Raw genomic sequence first — 24,427 nt, forward strand, 5'->3', positions numbered from 1 at the left:
AAAACAGAATCCTCAATCATTAAAAACGTTCTGCAACAGTTTCATTGTTAACTGCAAACAGTTCCTTTGCAACCCATTTTGTAACAGTTTTTATGCTAACTGCAAACAGTTTCTCTGCAAACAGCTTTGCAACAGTTTCTCTGTTAACTGCAAACAGTTCCTTTGTAAACAGTTTTGCAACAGTTATTATGCTAACTGCAAACAGTTTCTCTTCTAACAGCTTTGCAAAAGTTTCTTATCAAATCGTTTTGTAACATTTTTTATGCTGACTGCAAACAGCTTTGCAACAGTTTCTCTGTTAACTGCAAACATTTCCTTTGTAAACCGTTTTATAACAGTTCTATGCTGACTGCAAATAGTTACTCTGCGAACAGCTTTGCAACAGTTTCTCTGTTAACTGCAAACAGCTTTGCAAAAGTTTCTCTGTTAACTGCAAACAGTTTTGCAACAGTTTCTCTGTTAAACTGCACTTTCGCTTTACTAAGTTTCTCTTGTATGGTAAATGGTCTATTTAATGTGAAAATGGAATACTTTGCAGCTGGTTTGAAGCCTATGGAATACACGCTTTTTGGAAATGATAAAATTATCATTTCAAACATTTTCTGCTGATGAACATTGAAAAACGCTTAATTTGAATAAAAGTTATTACAATCTAGGACCTTAACTCGAAGGCAAATTTCAATGTCATTGATTGAAACAAGGCCTATGTGAAATGTATTATAGTTTCCTATCACTAAGCAGTGGTCAGGTTAGCATGATATAATACCCACTCATATAATTTATCGTATAAAATTCATAAATCATAAGAAAAAGGTTTGGAATGTGGTAAGATAGTCCATGCTTCCATGTGCTATTAAGATTGATGAATATAATAATATTAAAATTTATATTCACTTGAATAATTATGAATTGTTTGTATAATTATTATATTTATGTAATCGATTATTATTGCCACACTATTTTTTCTATATTAATCACCGATATGCAGTCAAAATGATCGATGAAAATAAAGGAATCATTTTAGTTACTGACTGGAGTCCTTTCGGGTTTCAAGAATCTATTTTCAACAGTAAAATACTGTGTTAGGTTTCCTCCCTGCACAAGGACAAATAATCCACGCAGGGAGTATGATCATAATATTGTTACACTATAATTTTGTAAACATGTTTTTATGAACCCAACACATTCGACATCTAAAGGTTAGCCTCCTATTCATAGTTGAGTTGAAACGTGAGTGGGGACCTTGTTGTGAAAGATCAGACAAGTTGGACAAACAGTCGAATAGTGAATGAACCAGTCGAGTGATGAATGATTAGACTATAGTGGTCCAACTACCGGTCCAACATTGTTGGTTTACCAGTTGGATAGTGAATGGCCGGCTTAACAATATAATAATTGGGCATTTATTACAAACAACATGGCGTATTATAACAAAACACCAAGCAATCTATAGTAAAATAATTGGGTTGAAGAAACGAGACGGGGCCGCCGAAAACAATGGATGGACAGGAAGAGTTCTAGTGACCCTTCAGTGGTCGCCTATTGTTATTGAATTTCGACATTTTCGTGGTCTATTGTTAAGGCTTCCACTCCGAGGAATATTTTGGTGGACCAGTCTGATTACTTAAGGCAATTTCATCTGTAAACCAGTGGTAGCATACAGTGATTGGATAAACATACCCATTACTATCGATGATGAGTACAAATTTAGTCAAACGTACGTGATGTGTAAGTAAAGCCCACATCGATTTTTGGACGTACATTCGTTTTCCGTGCTTATAAATTCTACGAGATTGAATGGAGCTTGTCAAACACATGATACACATAATGTTTGCCAAGTTGTGTTGAATCTAATAGAATTTTAAAGGACGCCAATAAATTGTACGTTCAATAAGTATCGAATTGTATGTAACTCAGGTAAGTCTGTATGCAGCTTGTGAGCAAGTTGAGTTTTATAAAATGAACCCTTGGGATTAATACAATTACAAGTACTGGATCATCGACTTAGATTCAATAATAATTGGTACAAAGTAATAGATAAGTTGGTGCTACCAGCTATAATTGCCACTAATGGGGGTAATGAAGCGGAATCAGAGGACAACAAAGTATGCTAGTCGAGAGCAACGATCTATATATACTAACTGGATAGCAAACTGCATGCTGAAAGAACTGGTCCGGCGGCTGGGCTGAGCGCTCTCCCCACCACAAAGGGGCAATAAAGGCATAGCGCTGGAAGGCACCCTTGCTTTTCTATTGCACTATCAAACCCTTCTTGGCAAAAATTCGCTTCATATTCTCAATAATCTTACTCATTGATAGAAAGGAAACTTTGTAGACACACAAAGCATGCAAAAACAAAATATGTAATATTCTGAATTAATATAATTATTTATTTACTAAGCAATAATTAAACACATCATATAATATTTTGTGTTTGCAGTACATATATGTAGCATGTAATCCACAATTCAATGAAATTAAAATAATTTCACAATGAATATAAAATTGAATCTATCTAGTACAATCTACCTAATCAATTATTAAATAAATATAAATATATATTATATATATGCACATTGATGATCTAATCGGATCTATCCAATTTAATCTAACTAATCAATAATGCAAACTATATTCTATATTGCATAATGATCTAATTTATTGCACAGATATTACACAGTACCTAATTATACCTAATCTACCTAATTGATAATAACAATATTCACAATCAAATCCATACGATTACAATAAGAAGCAAACATTATTTTTAATCTTATAAACTCTAAATTTATCTAATCTATAATCACAATATTTACAATCAAATCCAAACAAAATGAAACATTATTGAATAGAATAAGTTTAGTGAGCTTCTGTCGGAGCCCTGTTCTATCTATAAGTATCAATTTTATTTGGCCTATAATCTTCAGGTCTTGTTAAATTTATTTACCCGGTGGTTGTTCTCACCAATATCATCATTACTGAAATGATTTTTGAATAGGGAATTTTCAAAATGCATACAACTTCTCTATATTATATTATTCAGTAGTTTACAGTTTTGAAGTGTATTACTGTAAACAAACTTGACAATTTAAAAAGGGTACTTAAATTTCTATTTTTATTTATATTCAAGAGTAGCCCTAACGAAATAAGACAATATTTGATGCTGCAAATTATTTAGTTTCAATTGAATTTGAGTTCTTGTTTATGGTAACACAGACAGGTTTTTGTTGATTGCCTGTAACAGACATGATGCAAATTATCAAGTTTCAATTTTATTTATCAAAGTACAAATCAATTTGAGCATTACCAGCTTTTGAAATAGTCAGTCCTTTGTTTATGGTTTATGTTATTCCAACTATTCCCCGACATTAATAGCTTCAGTCTTGAAGAAGTTGAAACCTTCATGGCATCTAGTACTAACTCTGTATCTATTTGTATATTTTGGAAGTAAAAATATATTTAAAATGATTGTGTGCAGAATGTAGAGAATTTCATTTTTGGACTAATTTTGTGATTATTACATCACTAGAAAGGAAATTAACGTTTTTTGATCATACTAACTGGGGAATCCAAGACCACAAGATATCAAATAATCAATCGATAACTGAATGATTAAGGCTAGCTAGACACACATCGATTTTTGTTCGTACGATTTTTGCCATCCTTATAAATTCTATTAGATTAAACAGATGATGTTTGTCAAGTTCCGTTTAATCTGATGGAATTCAGAATTCTGTACAGTCTCTGCGATAAATATTTATGAATGTTTTGTATTGCGTTTCTAGTTACAATTAGCAGACCAAGATAGAAATTAATGAATGCTTTGAATAGTGATGTACATTTTACAAAAATCATATTCTTGCCGAATTACAAATTTTTTTAATGTTTTCATTGTCAAATGAAAACGACTTGTTTTGTTTCAATTTCAAGATGCTGGTGGTGCCTGATACAATTTTTAGTTTTTTAGTTATGGATATTTTATTTTATTTTATTTTCTTGTGAAAAGTGTTGATTTATTAAACTTTGATTTGTTGTGTTGTTAAATTCTGGCATTAAGGAATTGAAAGAATTTAATAATTATAGATATTTACCACAACATCATTTTCACAACAAAATGAAAAGTTCTGTATTGTGTTCACTTGCTAACCAAAATTTGATTTGATTGAGTGTTTTATTTAAGCAGAATACAATATAAACTGAGTAATCTTAACTAATCTGAATATCATCAGGGGTAGCCTACCACAGAGATCACTGTTTTGGGACCACTTCTCTACTGTACAAAGATTACATCTCTTCGCTTGTTCCTCTTAATATATACAAGTTTGTTTTTTGGTCCTGCAAAATTATTTCTTTGATATGTGAATATTTCCTATTTTAGTGATAATAATGTGAAATATTTATTCTATGTTTGGTTTTGAAGCATCTAGATTTAAAAATCGACTTTGTAAAAATAATTAAGGACTGAACATTTTGTTAAATGAACAACTATAAGATTTAACCTATTTCGGACTATGTGTAACCTTATCTAAATTTGTTAGAGCACAAGGTTACATTATTTTTTCTTTCCCTATGAATCAATAAAGAAGAAACAATACATATAAGATTACTTATGCTACTTACTTGCTCATAATATCCCATTGCACTAAACGCGTTTCCAATGTTTCCATAGGCTCTGCCCATGCCTGCTCTGTCTCCGAGGGCTCTAGCAATATTGAGATGCGCCTGGTGCAATTTTAAAGCAGCATCGTGTTCGCCGAGCAACTGGTAGACAATTCCCAGATTGGAGCAAGCGCGACCCTCACCCACCCTGTCCCTCGTGCCTAGTGCCATGTCCAACTGACGTTCATGCCAGCGTTTCGCCTGGTTGTAATCGCCGGCGCATCTAGCCGCGTGACCCAATCCCGCGAATGCCCTGGCTTCCACCGCTCGGTCTCCCAGCTCCTGGGCGATCCGAAGTACATTCTCATGGAAGACAATCGCCTGAGCGAAATTGCGTCTGTAGTGGTGCGAGGAACCAAGGTTACTGTATGCTCGTGCTTCTTCAACCTGAAAATGTGTTCGACATTAGAAAATGAGTTTCACTTATCGTACTAATGATAATGATGATCAACTATTAAATGAAAGTGACTAAGAAATTGTGAAAAAACCACAGATTTATTGAACTCAGTTTATCAGAGATGACAATGGTGTAATAACCGAAACCGGGTTTTCTAAGTATTAATAAATCTGTGGTTTTTTGACAATTTCTTGGTCTTTTTCATTTAATATAAATAATTACCACAATATCAACTTCTCAACTACACAAAAAGATGATCAACTAGTTGACTTTGTGCAGGTTGCACAACAGCCGGTTAAATTTTAACCGTGATTAATTCCACGATAACCAATCAGAGAAGCCGTCTTTTCAAAAACGCCTTCTCTGATTGGTTCTCTTGAAATTAATCACGGTTAAAATTTAACCAGCTGTTGTGCAACCGGGCCTTTCAGTTTTTTTTAATACAGAGTGCAGAATCGAATCATAATGTCCTCCTTTTTAATGCTTACTGTTCAGTTGCTTAGCAGAATGCTAATAGTCACTCTCGAGAGTGGTGGCTTCAAAGTTATGTTCTTGCACAGTTCAGTCGCTTCTATGCGTTAGAACAGCAAGGAGCATGGTTTCGCCGTTGAAGCCTACTTTTTGAGTGGCTGTTCAGTAGTTGCAGCACAATGCGCCCTTCAAAATCGGTTCAATTTAGCCCAGTTGGCCCGTGTTCCAGGCCGGAAATAGATTTTTCTGTGGATTTCTACATTTAGAAATACATCCAGTACAATAAAACTAATTTTAATTATAACTTTATTTATAATTATTGAATAAAGCTCATTTCTAAAAAATGTAAAAAGATTTTCAATGGAAATCGAGAATATAGATATTTTTTCAGGATTGACAATAAAACATAAATTAATTAAGAAACTATTCTATCATTGAACGGAGCTCAACAATATTTGCAATAAGTGGTTATAATTTTGAAATTACCTGGGTCCTATTGCATGAGAAAATACAAACTGATATTAATCGTAAGCTTGTTATTAGAATTTTAAATTGCAAAAATATTAGCTTGAATTTTCTCATGCAACAGGGCCCTTGTTATTATGCAAAAAAGAGACTTGAATTTTCTCGTACAGGGCCCCTGGTTATTATGCTTAAAAAAGACAGATTTTGTTCTAGCATCTTGTCTGTTTTTATTAATTTTAGAAGTATAAAAAATTGGTTAGCATTTATATTTATTACAGATATTCACTCATGTCCATCTCGCCAAAAATAAATAAAAAAGAAAAAACTGTTCCAATTCTAATTTATAATAATATTCAAATAATAGTTATAGTCAATAGTCGAAACATAGGGGATGGCGTAATTTTCACAAATAAATTCTCACAACTATTGATTTTCTAATGAAATGACATAATCACACCATTTATGATCCTAAAATGTTCCTAATTGCCTCTTTACTTAGTTTTGAATGCCATTTCGTGGAGCGGCTACTACTCATAATAATGATCTTGTAGGAAACCACAGTTTTTATTATAACTGACTTGTTACTTTTAGGAGCGTCATATGTTTTATCATGGAATAATATTTCAAAACCCTCAATCATCTAGTGTAAGACAATTTATTATTCACTTTTCCTTATAGGGCACTTACAATATTAAAAATTAAAATTCTCAAGTACTCTTTTGAAAATGGCTATAAATAGTTGATACAAGTTGTGATTTAATAAAACACATCAGAACGGTACTTGAGAATTTTTATATCCTTGTAAAAATCTATTATTTTATGATTCATTCACTTTCAAAAATTAATTTTCAATTAAAAACGTCAATGAAAAAGCAGTGATGAATAAAGTTACCCACCTCTTGAGTTGGGTGAAAACTTTTGTCGGTTTTCAATAGTGATAAACGGTTATTTAATGAATTAACTAGATACAATAAAAATAAAACATGAATTTGAATGAATTCTCAAGTGAATGGAAGATATTTCGAAATTGACAGGCGACGTTTGCTTGAGAATCACTAAAAGTAAAGTGTGTTAAAATAGATTATTGTGAGGTCCATTTTATAATGGTTGTATTGGATCAACATTGGTGTTGCTATCTTTGTCTATCATTCGACAGAGAAGATAGCGATATCCTTTCTAGCTGCGCAAAGTTGCAAGATTATTTGTTTAACAATGTAGAAATATAAATAATTAATGAAACATTCAATCTCAATTATGAAAATTCATTATTCAATCGTTGAGAAATAAATTTTCTTGACGAATAAAATATAATTGAATATTCAAAGCATGAATGAACAGTTGAATTTGGTCAGATATACCGGTATCAGCTATCCTCTATAGAAGGCAGTGGTAAGGCAGAGAATGGGCAACGCTGTTCTTTCTCCACTGCCATTATGATGATTCATTATTTAATATTTGAAAATATTTTATTGACAAATATAATATAATTGAATATTTAATTATACATTTCATTTTACAATTATTCTTGTTTTAAACAAGAACAGTTGAATTAAATCAGATACACCGATATCAGCTACCCTCTATAGAAGGCAGTGGCAAGGCAAGAATCGGCATCGCTGTTCTACCTTTCTCCACTGCCATTATAACGTGGACCTCACTCACCAAAGCGGATTGACTGATATTTGCTTGACGTTTGTTGTTGAGAAACAGTTAAAGTGGGAAGAGTGTTAAAATAGTTTTACACTCATTTTACAAGCTCATGATCAGACAATAGTCTTGTGAGCTTCAAGTTCTTTTGTAAAATCAGGGTGGCCACCCATTTTAAAATAGAAAAATCATGAGTAATTCTCGGTTTTCCAGAGTAGAATTTCAAATTTTCCAGGTAGAGTATCAGCGGTATTTGAGGAACAAGATACATTCGTAAAGAATTTATTATGGAAATCTTCAGTTTGATCTTCCATGACGAATTGCGAATAGCGTATTTAAATTTCCAAATATATTGATAATTTTTGACACTACAGTCTATCCTTGTGAGGAATTAGTACGTTCTTTTAACAAGTCATGTGTGTGGAGTGCTTTCGGACAGGGTCCATTTTCAACACTCAGTGAGTAGTTAAAAACGAAAAATTCCTCACAAAAATAGATTATAGTGTCAAATTTATCAATACATTTGAACATTTATTATGTATTCTGAGTCATACTTTTACTAATGAAGCCATATTAGCCATAATATGTATGTACAGTATCATAGCCGATTCCGGCTACAATAATGATACTTTGACGAAAGTCTCATTCCGAAGAGAATGAAGCCATCAAAATACTTAATTTTAAATGTAACTAATTTGTATCATGACTAGAAATATTACCAATTATTATTGCTAGCCATCAAGGGTTTTTTGAGTTTATTGTTACTGTACATTTTTTTACAAAATTAATTGAAATTTTTCTTTCCTAAATTAATTGAAATTTATGAGGAATTCAAGGTATTTTCCTCAGTTAGTAAAATCATGAGGAATTTAAGGTTCTCCCGGTTTTCCCGGTAGGTGGCCACCCTGAAAATTTATAATTTTATTCTTGTAAATGTTATGTATGAATTTGTACAATGAACGAATAAATTTGAATTTGAAAGACTGACCTAAACTAGTAAGAGCAGCAGCTGCGGCTGCAGTGTCCTTGCATTTCATAGCAAGAACAAGTTGGTAACGATGAGAGGTGAGGGCTTCCTTGTAGCTGCCTTTGCTGAAATAGGCCGAGCCCAGGTTGCCGTGGGCTCTGCACTCTCCACAAATGTCTCCCAGAGACTTGGCAACTGCCAAATCCTGCTGCATGAAACTTATTGCCTGCACAAACATTACAATCAAATTATTTATCACAGTTGGAGTTTTCAAAAACCGAAATTAGGTGACACAGTCCTAAATGAAGGTTAGTATTTCATGTACAATTTGAATGATATTACTCTCATTCATCGATATTAAACTTTTTTACAACAGTTGGTGTATTCAAATACTGAATTTAGTGAATAAGAAACGGTCCTATATAAAGGTTAATCTTTCAAGTAAATTTTGAACAATTAATCTATCATATCGTTTTCCACGATAATATTCAGCAATATTTTTCAAATTATTATTCTACTTGATTGAAACTTTAGGATGAAGTGAAATATGTTACCACAATAATAGATCAAAAACGTTTGCATCAAGGAAAGAGCAAGATGTATTATAACAAGTCTAATGTATAAATGAAATTTCTTTTGATAATTTGGAAGTTTCTTCTCACTGAGAGAAGTTCCCTCTCATTATGAAAGCTAATTGATCTTGCTAAAATTTAGAAAATTTCATTCATTTGTATAGATGAAATTGCTCTTGACAATTTGGAATTTCCTTCAAATTGAAGGGATTTCCCTCTCGTTCTATTATGAAAGCTAATTGAATTTGCTGAAATTCAGAAAATTTCATGGATTTGTATAAATGGAATTTCTTTTGATAATTTGGAAGTTTCTTCTCACTGAGAGAAGTTCCCTCTCTTTTTATTATGAAAGCTAATTGATTTTGCTAAAATTTAGAAAATTTCATTCATTTGTATAGATGAAATTGCTCTTGACAATTTGGAATTTCTTTCAAATTGAAGGGATTTCCCTCTCATTCTATTATGAAAGCTAATTGAATTTGCTGAAATTCAGAAAATTTCATGGATTTGTATAAATGAAATTTCTTTTGACAATTCGGAAGTTTCTTCTCACTGAATGTTCCCTCTCATCCATTTATTCTATTATGAAAGCTAATTGAATATCTGAAATTCAGCAAATTTCATGGATTTGTATTGATGAAATTGCTTTTGACAATGTGGAAGTTCCTTCTCATTGAAGGGAGTTCCCTCTCATTCTATTATGAAAGCTAATTAAATTTGCTGAGATTTAAAAAATTTTGAATTGAATTGATTATAATAAATTATGCTATTATCTTACACTTTTACTAAAGTACTCACGATTGTTTTGATTGTAGGACGCGTTTCGTGGCACTGAGCCACATTTTCAGCGTACTAAGAGTAGCTAGATACTCCTGAGTAGCTGAGTATCTAGCTACTCCTTGTACGCTGAAGATGTGGCTCAGTGCCACTAAACGCGTCCAACAATCAACAAAATACTGTTGTAAAAGTGTAAGATAATAACATAATTTATTATAATTGATATCAAAAGTTCAAGTTGGATGAAGACAAAAGAAGAAATTGAATTTAATTTAAAATTTCTACTGGTAATTGAATTTGGTTACCTTATCCAAAGAGTTGAGAGCCCAGTAGGCAGACGACAAAGCAGAAAACACAGAGCCTCTAAGTTTGAGACTGCAAGTGCCGATCCTGAGAGCAGCCTCCAGAACAACAACAGCTGAGGCATAATGGCCAGCTCCCAGCAGCTCTTGCCCCACCACAGAAATTATCACAAAGGGAGACTTGTCCAGCTTCATAGCTTCAAGCTGTTGGAAAGTTGGTTCTAGAGCTGCTGAAAATTTCAAATAATTTCTTTAAAATGCATAGGAAATGTCAACAAATCACCCAAATACAAATTCTTCCAATGAAATTACTTTAAAAATGAATAGAAAATGTTAACTAATCATCCAAAAAGCAAATTCTTCCAATAAAATGACTTTTTTAAAATGATTAGAAAATGTCAACTAGTCATCCAAAAAACAAATTCTTCAAACTGAATGACTTCTTCAAAATGCATAAGGAACCTCAACAAGTTATCAACTATGACTTAAAAATCAAACGAATACGACACTAAATACTATACAAAATTCAACACTATTTAGAATGTACAATGACCTATAAATTTCGATTTACAGTATTTCCCGTCGAGTAAGAAGCTGTGAACTTATTAATGGATGTCTCTACTTCTTTGAAGTTTCAACCTCTTTGAATAACAAGTCATAGTAAGCACAGTGTATTATTGGAAAAATCATCTTCAATAATGAAGTGCTAAATAACGTAATTCTCATTATATGATGCATATTTGAATGAAAATACTGATAAATATGGTCATTTACATTTTGCTCAAATAAAAAGTGGAATTGACAATATTCAAGTGTTTTCATACCTTATATATAAAAGATAATAATAGAAAGAAGATTTAAGAAAATACTGTTAAATATAGTCATTTGCACTTTGCTCAAATAAAATGTGGAATGTGGAATATTCAAGTGTTTTCATACCTTATGGAGTTCCTGAACATCAATATTATTCTACAATCAAGTTGTTATTAATAGTTCACTTCCAGATGCTGTGTTTCACAAGTTGAAATGAGTTAAGAAGCTTTAATCAAGAGTTTAATACAGAGGTCCAAAAAAATGTATACGGTACACTAATAGACACTGAACGTGAAGAGAAAAAAACAACTAATAACTATAAGCTTGACTCTGTATTGAGTTCAATGTTTTGTCGAATAATAGTAATAATATCGAGTGACCTGGCTGGCTCAGGTTCACGCCAGAAAATATTTTTCATTATGTTTTTTATTTGATCACATTTTGAACTGTTGTTGCGCGTCATTGTTCAACTCGAAGCGCATGCGCTGCCCGAGATACGGAGCGTCAGCTATGTTGGAAACCATATGACTGACGACGCGTATTATTCAATTCAATTCAAATCTCTTTATTCAGCGGCAGCGATTAAAATAGACAGATTGTTCAACAGATTGTTCAACATTATTAGGAGATACCTCTTTCAAAACACGTCACTCAAGCTACGTACGACGGTCTAAATCACCAAGATATTTACACTCAAAATGTGTATACATTTTTTGGACCCCTCTGTATAACTTTTTACTCTGTACCAATATACAGAGTGAGTCACATGTATGGGAACCCTTCAATAAGTTGGAGACTGTTGTAGATATAATACTGTAACTTTCAGTATAAGTTATTGGTCAAATAATCTACCTTTTGACGTACAACTGAATTTCAATCCCTCATAAGAGGGTGACTTAAGGGTTTTGAATGTAAACACCCATTGTGTGGTACATCATTTTGAAGGTCTTTGCAAAACGAGAAAGATTACATCAATAAAAATGTTCTATGATACTTCTATCAAAAATAGCGGCTGATTGAGCTTCATCAATTATTTCTTTGAAAAATAAAACTTCAATCAGCCGCCATTTTGGATACAAGTATCATAGAACATTTTAATTGAAGTCATCTTCAATGTTTTAAAAAGGCCTTTAAAATGATGAACCATACAATGGGTGTTTACATTCAAAATATTTGAGTCACAAACCCTAAGTCATACCTTATGAGGTGTTGAAATTCAGGTGTACGTCAAAAGGTAGAGTATTTGACCAATAACTTATCCTTAAAGCTACATTATATCTACAACAGTTTTCAACTTATTGAAGGGTTCCCATACATATAACTCGGTCTGGTGTTCTGTAGAATTCATCCACATACTCATAAATTTGAGATTACAACACCGAGGGTTCAGTGTAAGATTTTATACCTGTGTGAGGCATTTAAATAAGGTAATCCCACATAATTTGGCTCTGTATGTATGTACAACGTTCGATGCAATGTGAATGATTGAATCATTTGATTCAACTTAAACGTAGAGTAGAATTGATAAATTGTTTCAGTGATAGATTCTGTAGTGAATATAAGAATTGCATTGGAATAATATTTATTGTTGTTGGTATACAGTGATAGATACCTCTGAGTGGAGATTTGATGGAAGCTTCGACAAGACCAGCTAGCAGTTGGATGGACTTTGGGTCCTGAGCCAGGCCGGAGCTGAAAGCAGCTAGGGCTTCTCCATGCCTGCCCAGGCACTGCAATGCTACGCCTTGTCGATAATACGCCTGCAATTCATCAATACAAAATCAAATAATTATATAAAATAGATTGACTTCTGAAACTTATTTGTGAGATATGTGATATTTATCCATAATAAAAACAATAGATTATTGTCTAATTCTAATATTAAGCACAAATTCAAGACTCCTTGTCGATAATACGCCTGCAATTCACCAATACAAAATCAAAAACTTTTATACATTAAAATTGACTTCTGATACTGTTTTTGGTGAGATATAGTGATATTTATCCATAATAGAAACAATGGATTATTGTCTAATAATAAGCACAAATTCATTGAAAAATTACATACATGTTTCAACACCTATGGTATCATCTTCAGTGTGAAAATTTAAAACTTGAAAAATTGTAGGTTAGGATATCTAATACCTTTACAGTCATACCAGGTATCCTAATCTACAATTTTCAACTTTTAAATTTTTACACTGAAGATGACAACATGGATGTTGAAATATGTATTTAATTTTTCAATAAATTATTGATATCATCAGATAATATTCTAGTGTTTTCAAATTCTTTATTTCTGTATGAATACAATAGCGAGAAATGTATGTATATCACAGTCGTCATAAAATACAAATATATACACATAGGTTACATGATTTATAGACATTTTATTAACATAAAAAAGGTCAGAAAAATAATTAAATAGCATTTTAATTAATAAAACTGAATAATATAGAGTAGAATTATTTGAATAAACGGCGAGGTGGAGGTGGATCTCAATTATGAAAGTTCATTATTAGGTCATTGAAAAATATTTTTTCTTGAAGAATAAAATATAATTGATTATTTTCAACAGAAATGAACATTTCACCAGATATACCGGTATGAGTTATCTTCTATAAAAGGCAGTGGCAAAACAGAGAATCGGCTACGCTGTTCTCCTAACTTTCTCCACAGCCATTACAACGTGGACCTCACTATAGATTATAGTTTTTATTCAATCGATCCATTATTTTGAATTTGATATTCTGCTATCTTTCAAATCTACAAAAAGTCTCCGCTTTCCTTATCTCGCTCAAGTTTCTTCAAATATGTTTATTTTTTCTGTAGTTTGGCACAAAATCTACCATCACAACAAAGCATCTACAAGTTTCTCCGTTTCCTTATCTCTCTAAGATTCTTAATTTCTTAAAATATGTTCAGTTTTTCTGCAATTTGGCACAAAATCTACCATCAGAACAAAGCATCTACAAGTTTCTACGCTTTTCTCATCTCTCTAAGTTTCTTCATTTCTAATCAATTTTATTTATTAATAGGTTAAAGTTTGACACTAAAGGGGTATATCACTCCTTCACAGTCTAATTGAGCAATGCTCATGCACTGTTACTTTCAGTATCATCATATAGAAACAATAGCATAAACAAGTGCTTATGATATTGTTTCTCTATGGTATCACTCTGCTACATTTAATCGAGATCTGTAGGCTTTTTCTTTTTCAGTCTCCTCACTAGACTTCACAACCTTATTAGAGTTCATCAATGAGGTGTAGAGCTTGGATGTTCTGATGATTATGTGAATGAAATGATTCTTTATTCGGCGGGGTTAGAACTTTCAAGTCCTCTCTACCACTCAACCTAGAATGTGCTGTTTTTAGATGTGGTGATTGGTGAATGACATACCTTTGGCCACTTGGGATTGAGCTCCCTGGCCCTTGTGGCATCCTGCAGGGCCTGAGTGAACTGACCCATCTTAATAAGGGCGGCAGATCTGTTGGAGTAGAGGATGTGGTTGGTGGGGTCCAGCTGCAGAGCATCTGTGTACAGAGTGACTGCATTTGCATAATCACCACCCTGACAAGCAGCATTTGACTGGCGAACTTTCTCCACAAACAGTGCTTTGCTGGCTGCTGGCAGCTCTGACGTACCCTCTGGTTCCACCTACAAACCATTTTAGACACATCATTCCTTACTCATAGCATACAAACCAATCGAGTCAATCAATAATTTTATTCAACACAAACACATAGGTAATAAAAATTGAAATACAAAATTGTAAGGCTGGCCACTAACAGTAGAATACAGTAGCGTAGGCAGGATAATAAAATGGGGGTTGACAAAAAATGTTAGGCCCCCTATAGACCTCATCTATAGTGAGGTCCACGTTATATAGGCAGTGCTTGATTAGCAATGGTATTGCTATCCTTGTCTATAATTCAACAAAGCGGATAGCGCAATCTCTTTCTCACTTTGCTCTGTTGCCAGAACGTCTTTCAACAATGTAGAATTATTAATTAACAAAATATTTCATCTTAATTATAAAAATTCATTATGCAATTATTGAAAAATATAATTTCTTGCTTGATAAAATATAATTGATTATTTTAAACGAGAATGTACCGTTAATATAAAAATCAATAAACCTGTATCAGCTATCGTCTATAGAAGGCATTGACAAGACAGAGGATCGGCAACGTTATTCTCCTATCTTTCTCCACTGCCATTATAACGTGGACCTCACTAATCTCACTATATAGTATAATTTTATGAGTGCGTGGGGGGGGGGGGGTTGGAACTTTGTTTTCGTTGTGTTTTATGGATGTTTGAATGTAAAATTTAGGCATTAACGTGGGCCTGTTTCATTCAATTTATTGCCAATGAGATTGTCATTGATGTAGCCAAATTGCAATCATTTGAATAGGTTTAATAGTTTCAAACGTTCAGTAAACAATGTTATCATTGTACGTCTTGGATCTTGGATTTTTGGACCACTTTTTCGGGATCATGGGTGGCGGGGTAACCTGGAAACACACCGGCAAATTACTTTGAGAAATAATAAAGTTATTAACTGATAAAGTGAAACCCCAATTATAATAGTTAGCCGAAATTAAAAATTATTGCTGCTTGTCATCAAGTGATTCATTGATTAATCACTTTGCCAATGATAATAATAATCGTCTCACCAAATATGTAAGCTATATAGGAGGAACCTCTACCAATTATGTAAGCTAGTAACCTCCATCAAATATGTAACGGGGGAAAGAAAACTATAGGTTTTGGTGGTTGTAATGATAAAATCAAAGGTGAGCAGTTTACTATATAATTTATTGAAACGTTATTGTTTAGGTGCGTACAGATTTACGCGCCGCGAACATGAGCAATTCACTTTTAAAAATACAGATATAATCAGCTGATTAAAAGTGAATTGCTCATGTTCGCGGCGCGTATATCTGTACGCACCTTTATATTTACATTTAAGATTTCTGATTAGAATAAACATTAATAATGGCTACTCGCTTGGCTGCAATGAATAATTCTTGTGGTAATGAAATTGAAAGAAATCTCAACAAAAGAAAAACACCTACCTTCACGAAGATGGTATCCTGCTTGGCAATCACTGATATTTCGCGACGTTAAATTATTATTTAAAAATCAAAATAACTGAACTAGTGAATCGGGTTCAGATCCTATCTCATTTAATAATACAATTCTCTTTAAATTGCCTGAACTGCGACAGGAAAACTGTATTATGAAACAAAGCAATATCTATCCTCTTCACCAGAACAGCCGGACTTACTGCTCCTATCAAAACGAGCTCGAAAAACTTCCATCCCAACAGATTCGTTCGGTGGATCATATTGATTTTTCAGAATATAATTCAAAATACAAAAACAAAACTTTATATGGAGAAAAAATCAGAAAACCCCAAATAGAAAAAATTTGAAAATCAGTTTTCTAAAATGAAAATGTGATTTAAGTTGAACGGCAAAGAGGGTTATGGAGGATATACTTTATATGGAGAAAAAAATCAGAAAACTCAAAATGGAAAAAAATTGAAAATCAGTTTTCTAAAATGAAAATGTGATTTAAGTTGAACGGCCAAGAGGGGTACAGCAATGGAGCCAATCAAGATGATAGGCCTACTATAGGTAGGGTACTTCACTTCAACTGGCATAAAAACATTTGTTTCATTGTTGATTGTGATTCCACGAACTGTATTGCTCAGGATCATATAAGAGCGTCTTGCAGTATTGGAAACTCTTGGCTAGGTATAGTTTTGAATTTATTAGCTGAAAATTCAAAATTTCTGATCACAAATTATAAATTGCAATATATGATGATCATGACCTCTCTACCGGAACTACCTATTTATTTATTTATTCTTTTTTGAATGGAGAAAATATAGATGGTGATCATGACCTCTCTACCTGAACTATTTATTTTATTTTTTAATGGAGAAAACTTTGGGTATTGTTCCGCATTGTGATTATATTCATGTTATGATGCCTTTTATTTTATGATTATATTCATATTATAAGTAAGGGGTAATGTGAAGGCCAAGATATATTTATTTATTTAATGAATGTGTTTTGGCGAATAAATTGAATAATTAGTACTATCATATTTTATAAAACTTTAAAGTGAAAAAACACTCACATTCTTTGATGTGAGTCTGTTTCTGTTTGGCTTGAAAATGTGCAATACCAGCACGAAACGGACGTCGCCACATCAAATAATGTAAGTGTTTTTCACTTTAAAGTTTTATGAAATACGATAGTAATAATAACAATAGTGGAAACAAGATGGATAACCAACAACGAATAATTAGTATTAGTACGAGGTTCATTTCATTCCAACCTCCGATCGGCCATAAATAAAAGACGAATGTATGTAGAAGAATATTTTTTCACTAAAAGTCATTTACACTAATGACTATTCTTCAATATAATTGCCGTGAAGGTTGACGCATTTGTCACACCAGTGGACCAGCCTACCAAAACCCTCTTCATAAAATGCTGCCGCCAAATGCTGAAATAATAAAATGCTGGCGCCAAGTGAGCCCATATAAGTGGGCTATGACGTTTTTTGGAGCTCCCCGTTATTTTGAGAGCTCTCATGCCCTCGAAGTCACGTCTAGAATTTGAGGAAAAGCTAAAAGATACTAGTGGGTATTCTAACTGCCAAGTTAGGTTTATATGAAGGGCGATTGAAGTTATCCCATTTGATTTGCTGGAGAAGCCGTTTGGTTGGACGTATTATAATTAGTATTAAAATTATATTTATCATAAATTTCGAAAACATAATCCACACAATGAGGAAAAGAAGACTCTCTTTTTTGAACATTTATCAATAATGGATGATGACCAACTTCTAAAACAAGTTTTTGATAATATAGTGAAACTGAAATCCTAGGCCGGTATGGTTTGTGCAGACGCTGAAAGATTGTGAGAAGGCTGGTATCACTCCACATTCAAAATAAAGGAGAACACTCAAAGTAGAGGAGAACATTCAAAATAGAGTGTGATCTTCGGGGAGGAGGAGGAAAGAAGGAGACGTGAACCCCACAACATCGAACAGCTGAGAAAGGATTGATCATAAGGAATGAAATGAATGTGGGCACGCAGGCGAATGGAGCAGCAGAACATAACATAATAGTGAACTGAAATATTGATTAAACGTGCTCTCTCAAACGAGCTATTCGAAGATAATTTTTTTCTAATATATGGGTATTATTTTGTATTGGGTATTATTTGAAACCAGTTTTTGTGTAGAATAGTTTGCTGAAAAATATGCTGAAAGACCACTGAAAAATATTATAATCTTTCCATTGCATTTTCATCTATTATTGGCATTTATAATAGGCTGATGTCTATAATTCATTCTCTATTTGTAATTCGAAATTCATATTGATAGTATACGCAGTTTTAATTTCATTTAATCAGATACTTTTCCAATCAACTTATATTCAGTTTTTTTTAGTTTCATTGAATGTTTGAATATTCGGTGTAAGTGCACGTCCAGTGCCAACATACCTATTATCAAATTTTTGGTTGGGATCGATTTAGTATGTTATTTTGAGCACAAAATCACAAAAATTAAACGGCGCTCACTATTGTTTTTTAAATAAACTAAGTTCAAAGTAGCACAATTTTACATCATTTAACAACCTATGAGTAGCAGCCATTTTGATTATTGAAATCATCAAATTATGATATTCCTAATCTGCGTTTTCCTATCCTAAGCTTTCCTAACATAAAGCTTTTCCTAACCTTAGCTACTTATGGTTGCTACTTGATTATGATGCATTTTTGCATTAAATGCATGTAAATTTCTGCTACTTTGAACTTAGTTTAATTTAAAAACAATAGTGAGCGCCGTTTAATTTTTGTGATTTTATGCTCAAAATAACATACTAAATCGATCCCAACCAAAAATTTGATGACAGGTATGTTGGCACTTGACGTGCACTTTAGCCGAATATTCCACTGTCAGACTAGTGCCCAAGCTGAAAGGTGAAGATATTTCACATTGGTTGGTTGCATTCAATCAGTAATCCATTCAGTACATGGCAATTGAATCTGTAGTGAGATTCACGCTTCAAAGTTAGCAACCGATTAAAATTGGTTTGTCATCCTTGTCTGTCATCAAACAAAGCAGATGGCTCTATCTTTCACCAACTTGGCACCATTGCCTATAGCCTATACCGTTTAAAAAATTATTGAAGGGATAAGTGGATAAAGGTTGAACATTTGAAAAGCTTTGAGATAAATGGCATCAAAGTTTTTCAACTGGAGGTTTTTATTTATAGACTTGTAACAACCTTATCTGAATTTCGGAGAGGAATAGCAAAAGGTTACCTTATTTTTCTCTCCCTATCATTTTTGATGATGTACTTGTATGAATCAATAATAAACAGGTGATTAATATTATATAGTAATAATAATATTCGTTTGGTGTTTATTGGTGGGGAGTCCCAGACGGAAGTTACACCTCGCCTGAATATATAATTTAACTTGTCAATGGGCCTTACGACTGTCATACTTCAGCCGGGACCGACAATTAACGTGCCCATCCAATAACACGGAAGTGACCTGGTCAAAAACGTTTGGTAATGAGCATGTTTGAACCGGGTTTCTTTAAGCTGCTACGCAAGCGCTCTATCCACAAGACTACGGATCACTCCAATTATATAGTGAAATAGATATACTGAATCTATTTCTCCTAGCAATACTTTGAATGAGAATATATTCCTTGGATTACTTTCATTTTAATAACTTGGCTTGGCTTGAATACTTTTGTGGTTATCTTGGATTTATTCATTATTCATTAGGTTGCACACAACTGTTTTCGTTATATTCATTGTCATATTCTTGTTAGCGAACTCAACCAATATATATTTCATTTTGGATACATTTAAAATTAATATTAATACTGTACTAATGAAGAAATCTCAAAATGAGTGACAATAATCTGATGATCATGTAATCAACAGCAGATGAAGGCCGTTAAAGCAGGGCATTCCATCAGTAATTCGGAAGGAGAAGGTTTATGATCAATGGATGTAGGTGGTAAGCGCACCACTTACCTCCCTTATACTTGAAATATTGCTGCTTGGACTGCATTTTGCACTTGTATAAGACATGGAATTTCAGCTATTAATACAATACTCTGCTGTTCACATTACAACATTTTGAACATTTGGACCGTGTAAAGCGGCACTTATAACCTTTATACATGTACAAATCTCATTTTCTCTAAAAAAATGTTTCTCATCGCCTTTATCCACTTACCCCTTCTATTATTGAATAACTAAAAGATTTTTGTGAGTGAAATATATTCGAGATCGTTAACAATATTATTAACAATTAATATTAGGTTGGATCAGATACACCGGGATTGCTTGAATCAAAGGATCACATGTATCTACTATAGAAGTCGGTGGAAAAGGAAACTTGTTGGCAACTATGCATCCCTATCATTCCCAATTACTCTAAAACGTGAAAGGCCTGTATGCCGCATTACATTAGGGCACAAGGCTGCTTGACATTGGACAAGTCGCGGTGTATTAGCTCTTATTGCGTTCATTACACTATAGGGACTAGGGGGACACCATTAGGGACATTCTGATGTCCGGCTTCTGCCGGATTGTGATGTCCGGCTGATGTCCTAGCATTCGCCACACACATGGACACAGGGGCGCCAATAAAGGGGGGGCAGGGGGGCCTAGGCCCCCCCAAGGAACAGATAAATATTGAAAATACGGGTCTATTTACACGAATCCTTAGAATCTCATTCTGATTTAATACTTTTTTAAACAGTAGTAGTATAGGCTAATTCCTTCTACAGTATCAACAATGTAGCAAAATTGCCTTGAAAGTATGGATGCGGGTACGGAGTAATAAAGAATAAATTTTTCTCTGTGGTATACCGATAGTTGAAGCTTAAATATAGAATGGGTACAATTATTGATCAGGCCACAATAAGAGAGTTATTGCATAGATTTCAACGTGAGAATTAACAAGTTGCAAGGTGTCACAGTGAAAGCGAAAGAAAGGGTACAATCAGACAATCAAAAATGTATGTATAGAGTTGGTGAGAATTATGGGAACAGCTTAATGTTTCTTTAGCTTTTTAACTGAAAGTTATTCTCCAATTAGAATATGATCCCAATTGAAATTGTCATTGTAAAAGAAAATTTTTCTTTTTCCATTATTTCAAGAAATCTGTTTCAGTGTAGTCCTACTTTAAGGCCTCTCTGTAGATCTATATTTCTAATAAATATTTCATGATTTAATAACTAATAATGTATAATATGTTTGTATTGATACTTCAACCACATTTGTATAAAACTGGAAAAAATGAAGCATATAATAACAACTTCGAATGTAACATTTATGGGGGGAAACCCAGGACCCTCTACCCTTTGGGGGTATTGCTTCCCTCTCCTCATACCTCTTGGTTTTTGCCCCCCCCCCTAGCAGTTTGGTGAAATGCATGGACAACACTGGTGTCCCAGACTGGTGTCCTAACGTAATACGGGCCTTAAGCTCAAAGAATAAGTTTCTTCTAGATGCTTCTTGTTTTGATTCAACAACGAACCAAAAGCTTCTAGTAATTACACACTGATTCAAAAGTTACAGGCATAAAACAAAAAAACCAATACCCATTAAAGCAAGTTCAACTTTTTGATTGCAAGCTACAAAAATTCTACAATCTACCATCATTATAACCTTAACTTTGACAGATATTTTTCATCTTGGGACACGATTCCATGTTCTCCCAGTTCTTAAGAAATTTATAATTCTAATCTAAACATTATTCTTCGATAAACAATTTTTGATCTTCTAAATGAAAATTTGAAAATATAAACATTTAATTTATAATAGGCTAGGTAACTTAGATTTATAATATAAAAGGGAAATTGAGAGATGGATTTGATTGTGATAAAAAAAACTAATTCACCCACAGACAAATAAGTTACTGTATACAATCTTTAATAATTTATTACACAAGCCCACATTGATTAGACATTAGAGAAACATTGGAATAGGGTGCCGGTATATATTGTTTTAAATGAGAAACCCGGTTAGTTACATACATGCCGAGCAGGAGGATAGAGATAAGTTTATCTTCTTTCCAACTTTTATATTCTATAAATATACGAGACATTTTCATGACTAAATTACAAGTAAAGGTGATGATTTTTTATGAAGACCGAGGAAAGACAAAACAAACTTTATAATTACTGGTATTCTAAACCCTGCGCTGTCTAAGCTCTAGGTATCGGTAAAAGAAATAAGTTGACTTTTTTGGTTTTCAAATCTGGGTTCAGAATAAATATTGACTGTTGTAAAGAATAGCCAAAAAGTCCCAAGTTGATTGTTGATTCCCGTCAATATTTGGGAGACTTTAATGCCTAGGCCCACTGTCAAAAGTTACATTCCGCTTATATAAAATTTAACCTGCATGCATAATTCAATTTGTTCTTTATAAATGGAATTGAGAGTGAACAGATTTATTAATAGTTCAAAAGTTTTTACATGAGTTCACTTTCACTAAGCTACTTGAAGACGATGTTACGGTACCTTAATCTGATAATGCAAAGGAATGTTTGGTCAAAAACAAGAGAGTTGTAAGTTGTAATCATATAGCAAACAGCTTCTTGTAATCCACTTCACTGACAGTGAGGTTTGAAAATATAAATTAATCAGATGCAATAAATGAGATTTAGAAATGAGAGATTCCTCTGGATTAGGGACTGAAAATAGATGGATAAGCAATCAGTTGCAAAAGGTCACAGAAAATCAACCAGAGTCGAAGAAGAGATTGCAGGAGCAAAGAAATGTTTCTTTAGATTAATAATTTGTACGTGATTTTTGCATGGTAGGCGTATGTAAAATAGATTTCATTTGATTTGTTGCGTTAGTAAACAATAGCCACGAAAGGAGTTGGCCGTGCAGATTTGATCAGCTTGTACGGTCAAAACGAAAATAGGAATTAGTGAAAAATATGGCCGGACTCATTGATAGGCTGTGAGCAGGCCGCTGGCGCTGGATAACACTGACTTACCTCTGAGAGATCCCGTTGTGACATTTTCGAATAGTCCTTTCTCGTGCGGCAAGACAATATCCTAGAAACATGACGGCGGCTTCTTCACTCTGGCCTTCGGCATACGTAGGCCTAAAACTTAATCGACGATCACGAAAAATGACCGGAAAAGCACAAATTCAACAAATGAACTTAGCCACCAATAATGAACAGCGGACACAGTTGTTGCTTGTTGTTGAGCTGTGCTAGAGTGCTAGCTAGTCCGCCTAGCTAGTCGTCTGAGCTGGTGCGATGTTTCCCGCAGCACCCACCGCATTCCAAGGCAGCAGCCATCTTGGAATGTGGCCTCCTCCTCCCCCTCCTCCCAATCCAACCCTCTTCATCCAATTCCACACTCCTCACTATTGAAACACACTTCCCGTCCGCGCGGAGCCTTGAGCTCAGCTCGAAATAAAACAACAATCAAAATTACCCGGACCGCTGGAAATCAACGTAATTACCACGAGAGTCAGAAAGTCGTTTTTGCTTTCCGCCAGTGCCGCTATCCAATTTTCTAGAATTCGAATGAAACCGGCTGTAGCAGCATAGCATAGCATACTCTATCCCATGCCCATCTCCAACACATTTGGCTTTTTGTAGATAGGTGCATCACCCATCACGGCAACCTCTGCTCTGCCCTGCCTACTATTACTAAACACAATGCACAACCGATTAATCAATATTATTTTATCTATCACTATTAGCCGTAAAACAAAAGACTGATTAATTTTATTGATAAAAAACCAGTACCTACCTACTGTATAGAATAACTATTATTCTGCTTCCCTGCTTGCTTCAAATATCATTTTAGAAATAAACTAAAACCAATCGAATATCTTCTACTGAGGAATTTTCAAAATCTTCTCAATAACTTACTCTTTCACTAGGTCTATATTGTGATGATTTCGATTTTTTTTTCCACATATCATCCGTTATGAGCTATTTAGGCTTGAGCGTGGGTAATGAGACGGATGATGATGAGAGATGAGTGGTCCTATGTATTCAATCAATCAATCCTTTATTGTCAAGGAACAAACATATTGATAGAAGTGGGTTCCGAACCACCTAAAAGCGATTTATAAACTCATGAATAGAGGAGTTCGGCTCTCAAAGCGGTCACCCTTACAACGGGAGTAGTAGGCGCATGGAACTCATCTTATCAATAGCTTATCAGCGCTACCATCCGAACCAAAACGCTACCTACCCAAAACACCGGGTTCATATCCGTTGGGTAATATAGAGAATGGGGTTCGGTGGCCATTGTATACGAC

General features: G+C 33.8%; 2 protein-coding genes across 2 annotated transcripts; both read right to left on the reverse strand.

Annotated features, from left to right (window-relative positions):
• Nucleotides 1–3,180: 3,180 nt before the first annotated feature.
• On the reverse strand, nucleotides 3,181–6,592 carry LOC120354694 (tetratricopeptide repeat protein 28-like). The gene is made up of 4 exons (XM_039442114.1): nucleotides 6,578–6,592; nucleotides 4,620–5,046; nucleotides 4,157–4,165; nucleotides 3,181–3,209 (listed from the first exon to the last, which is right to left on the reverse strand). The coding sequence occupies exons 1-4, from the start codon at nucleotides 6,590–6,592 to the stop codon at nucleotides 3,181–3,183; spliced, it is 480 nt and encodes a 159-aa protein (XP_039298048.1).
• Nucleotides 6,593–7,137: 545 nt separating this feature from the next.
• On the reverse strand, nucleotides 7,138–23,453 carry LOC120354695 (tetratricopeptide repeat protein 28-like). Its single transcript, XM_039442116.1, has 6 exons — nucleotides 23,139–23,453; nucleotides 14,472–14,729; nucleotides 12,683–12,830; nucleotides 10,261–10,487; nucleotides 8,628–8,832; nucleotides 7,138–7,172 (listed from the first exon to the last, which is right to left on the reverse strand). Exons 1-6 carry the CDS (start codon nucleotides 23,160–23,162, stop codon nucleotides 7,138–7,140), a joined length of 897 nt encoding a protein of 298 aa, XP_039298050.1. The 5' UTR covers nucleotides 23,163–23,453.
• Nucleotides 23,454–24,427: the final 974 nt, after the last annotated feature.

This window comes from Nilaparvata lugens, chromosome X, assembly GCF_014356525.2.
Source record: "Nilaparvata lugens isolate BPH chromosome X, ASM1435652v1, whole genome shotgun sequence".
Taxonomy (NCBI): domain Eukaryota; kingdom Metazoa; phylum Arthropoda; class Insecta; order Hemiptera; family Delphacidae; genus Nilaparvata; species Nilaparvata lugens.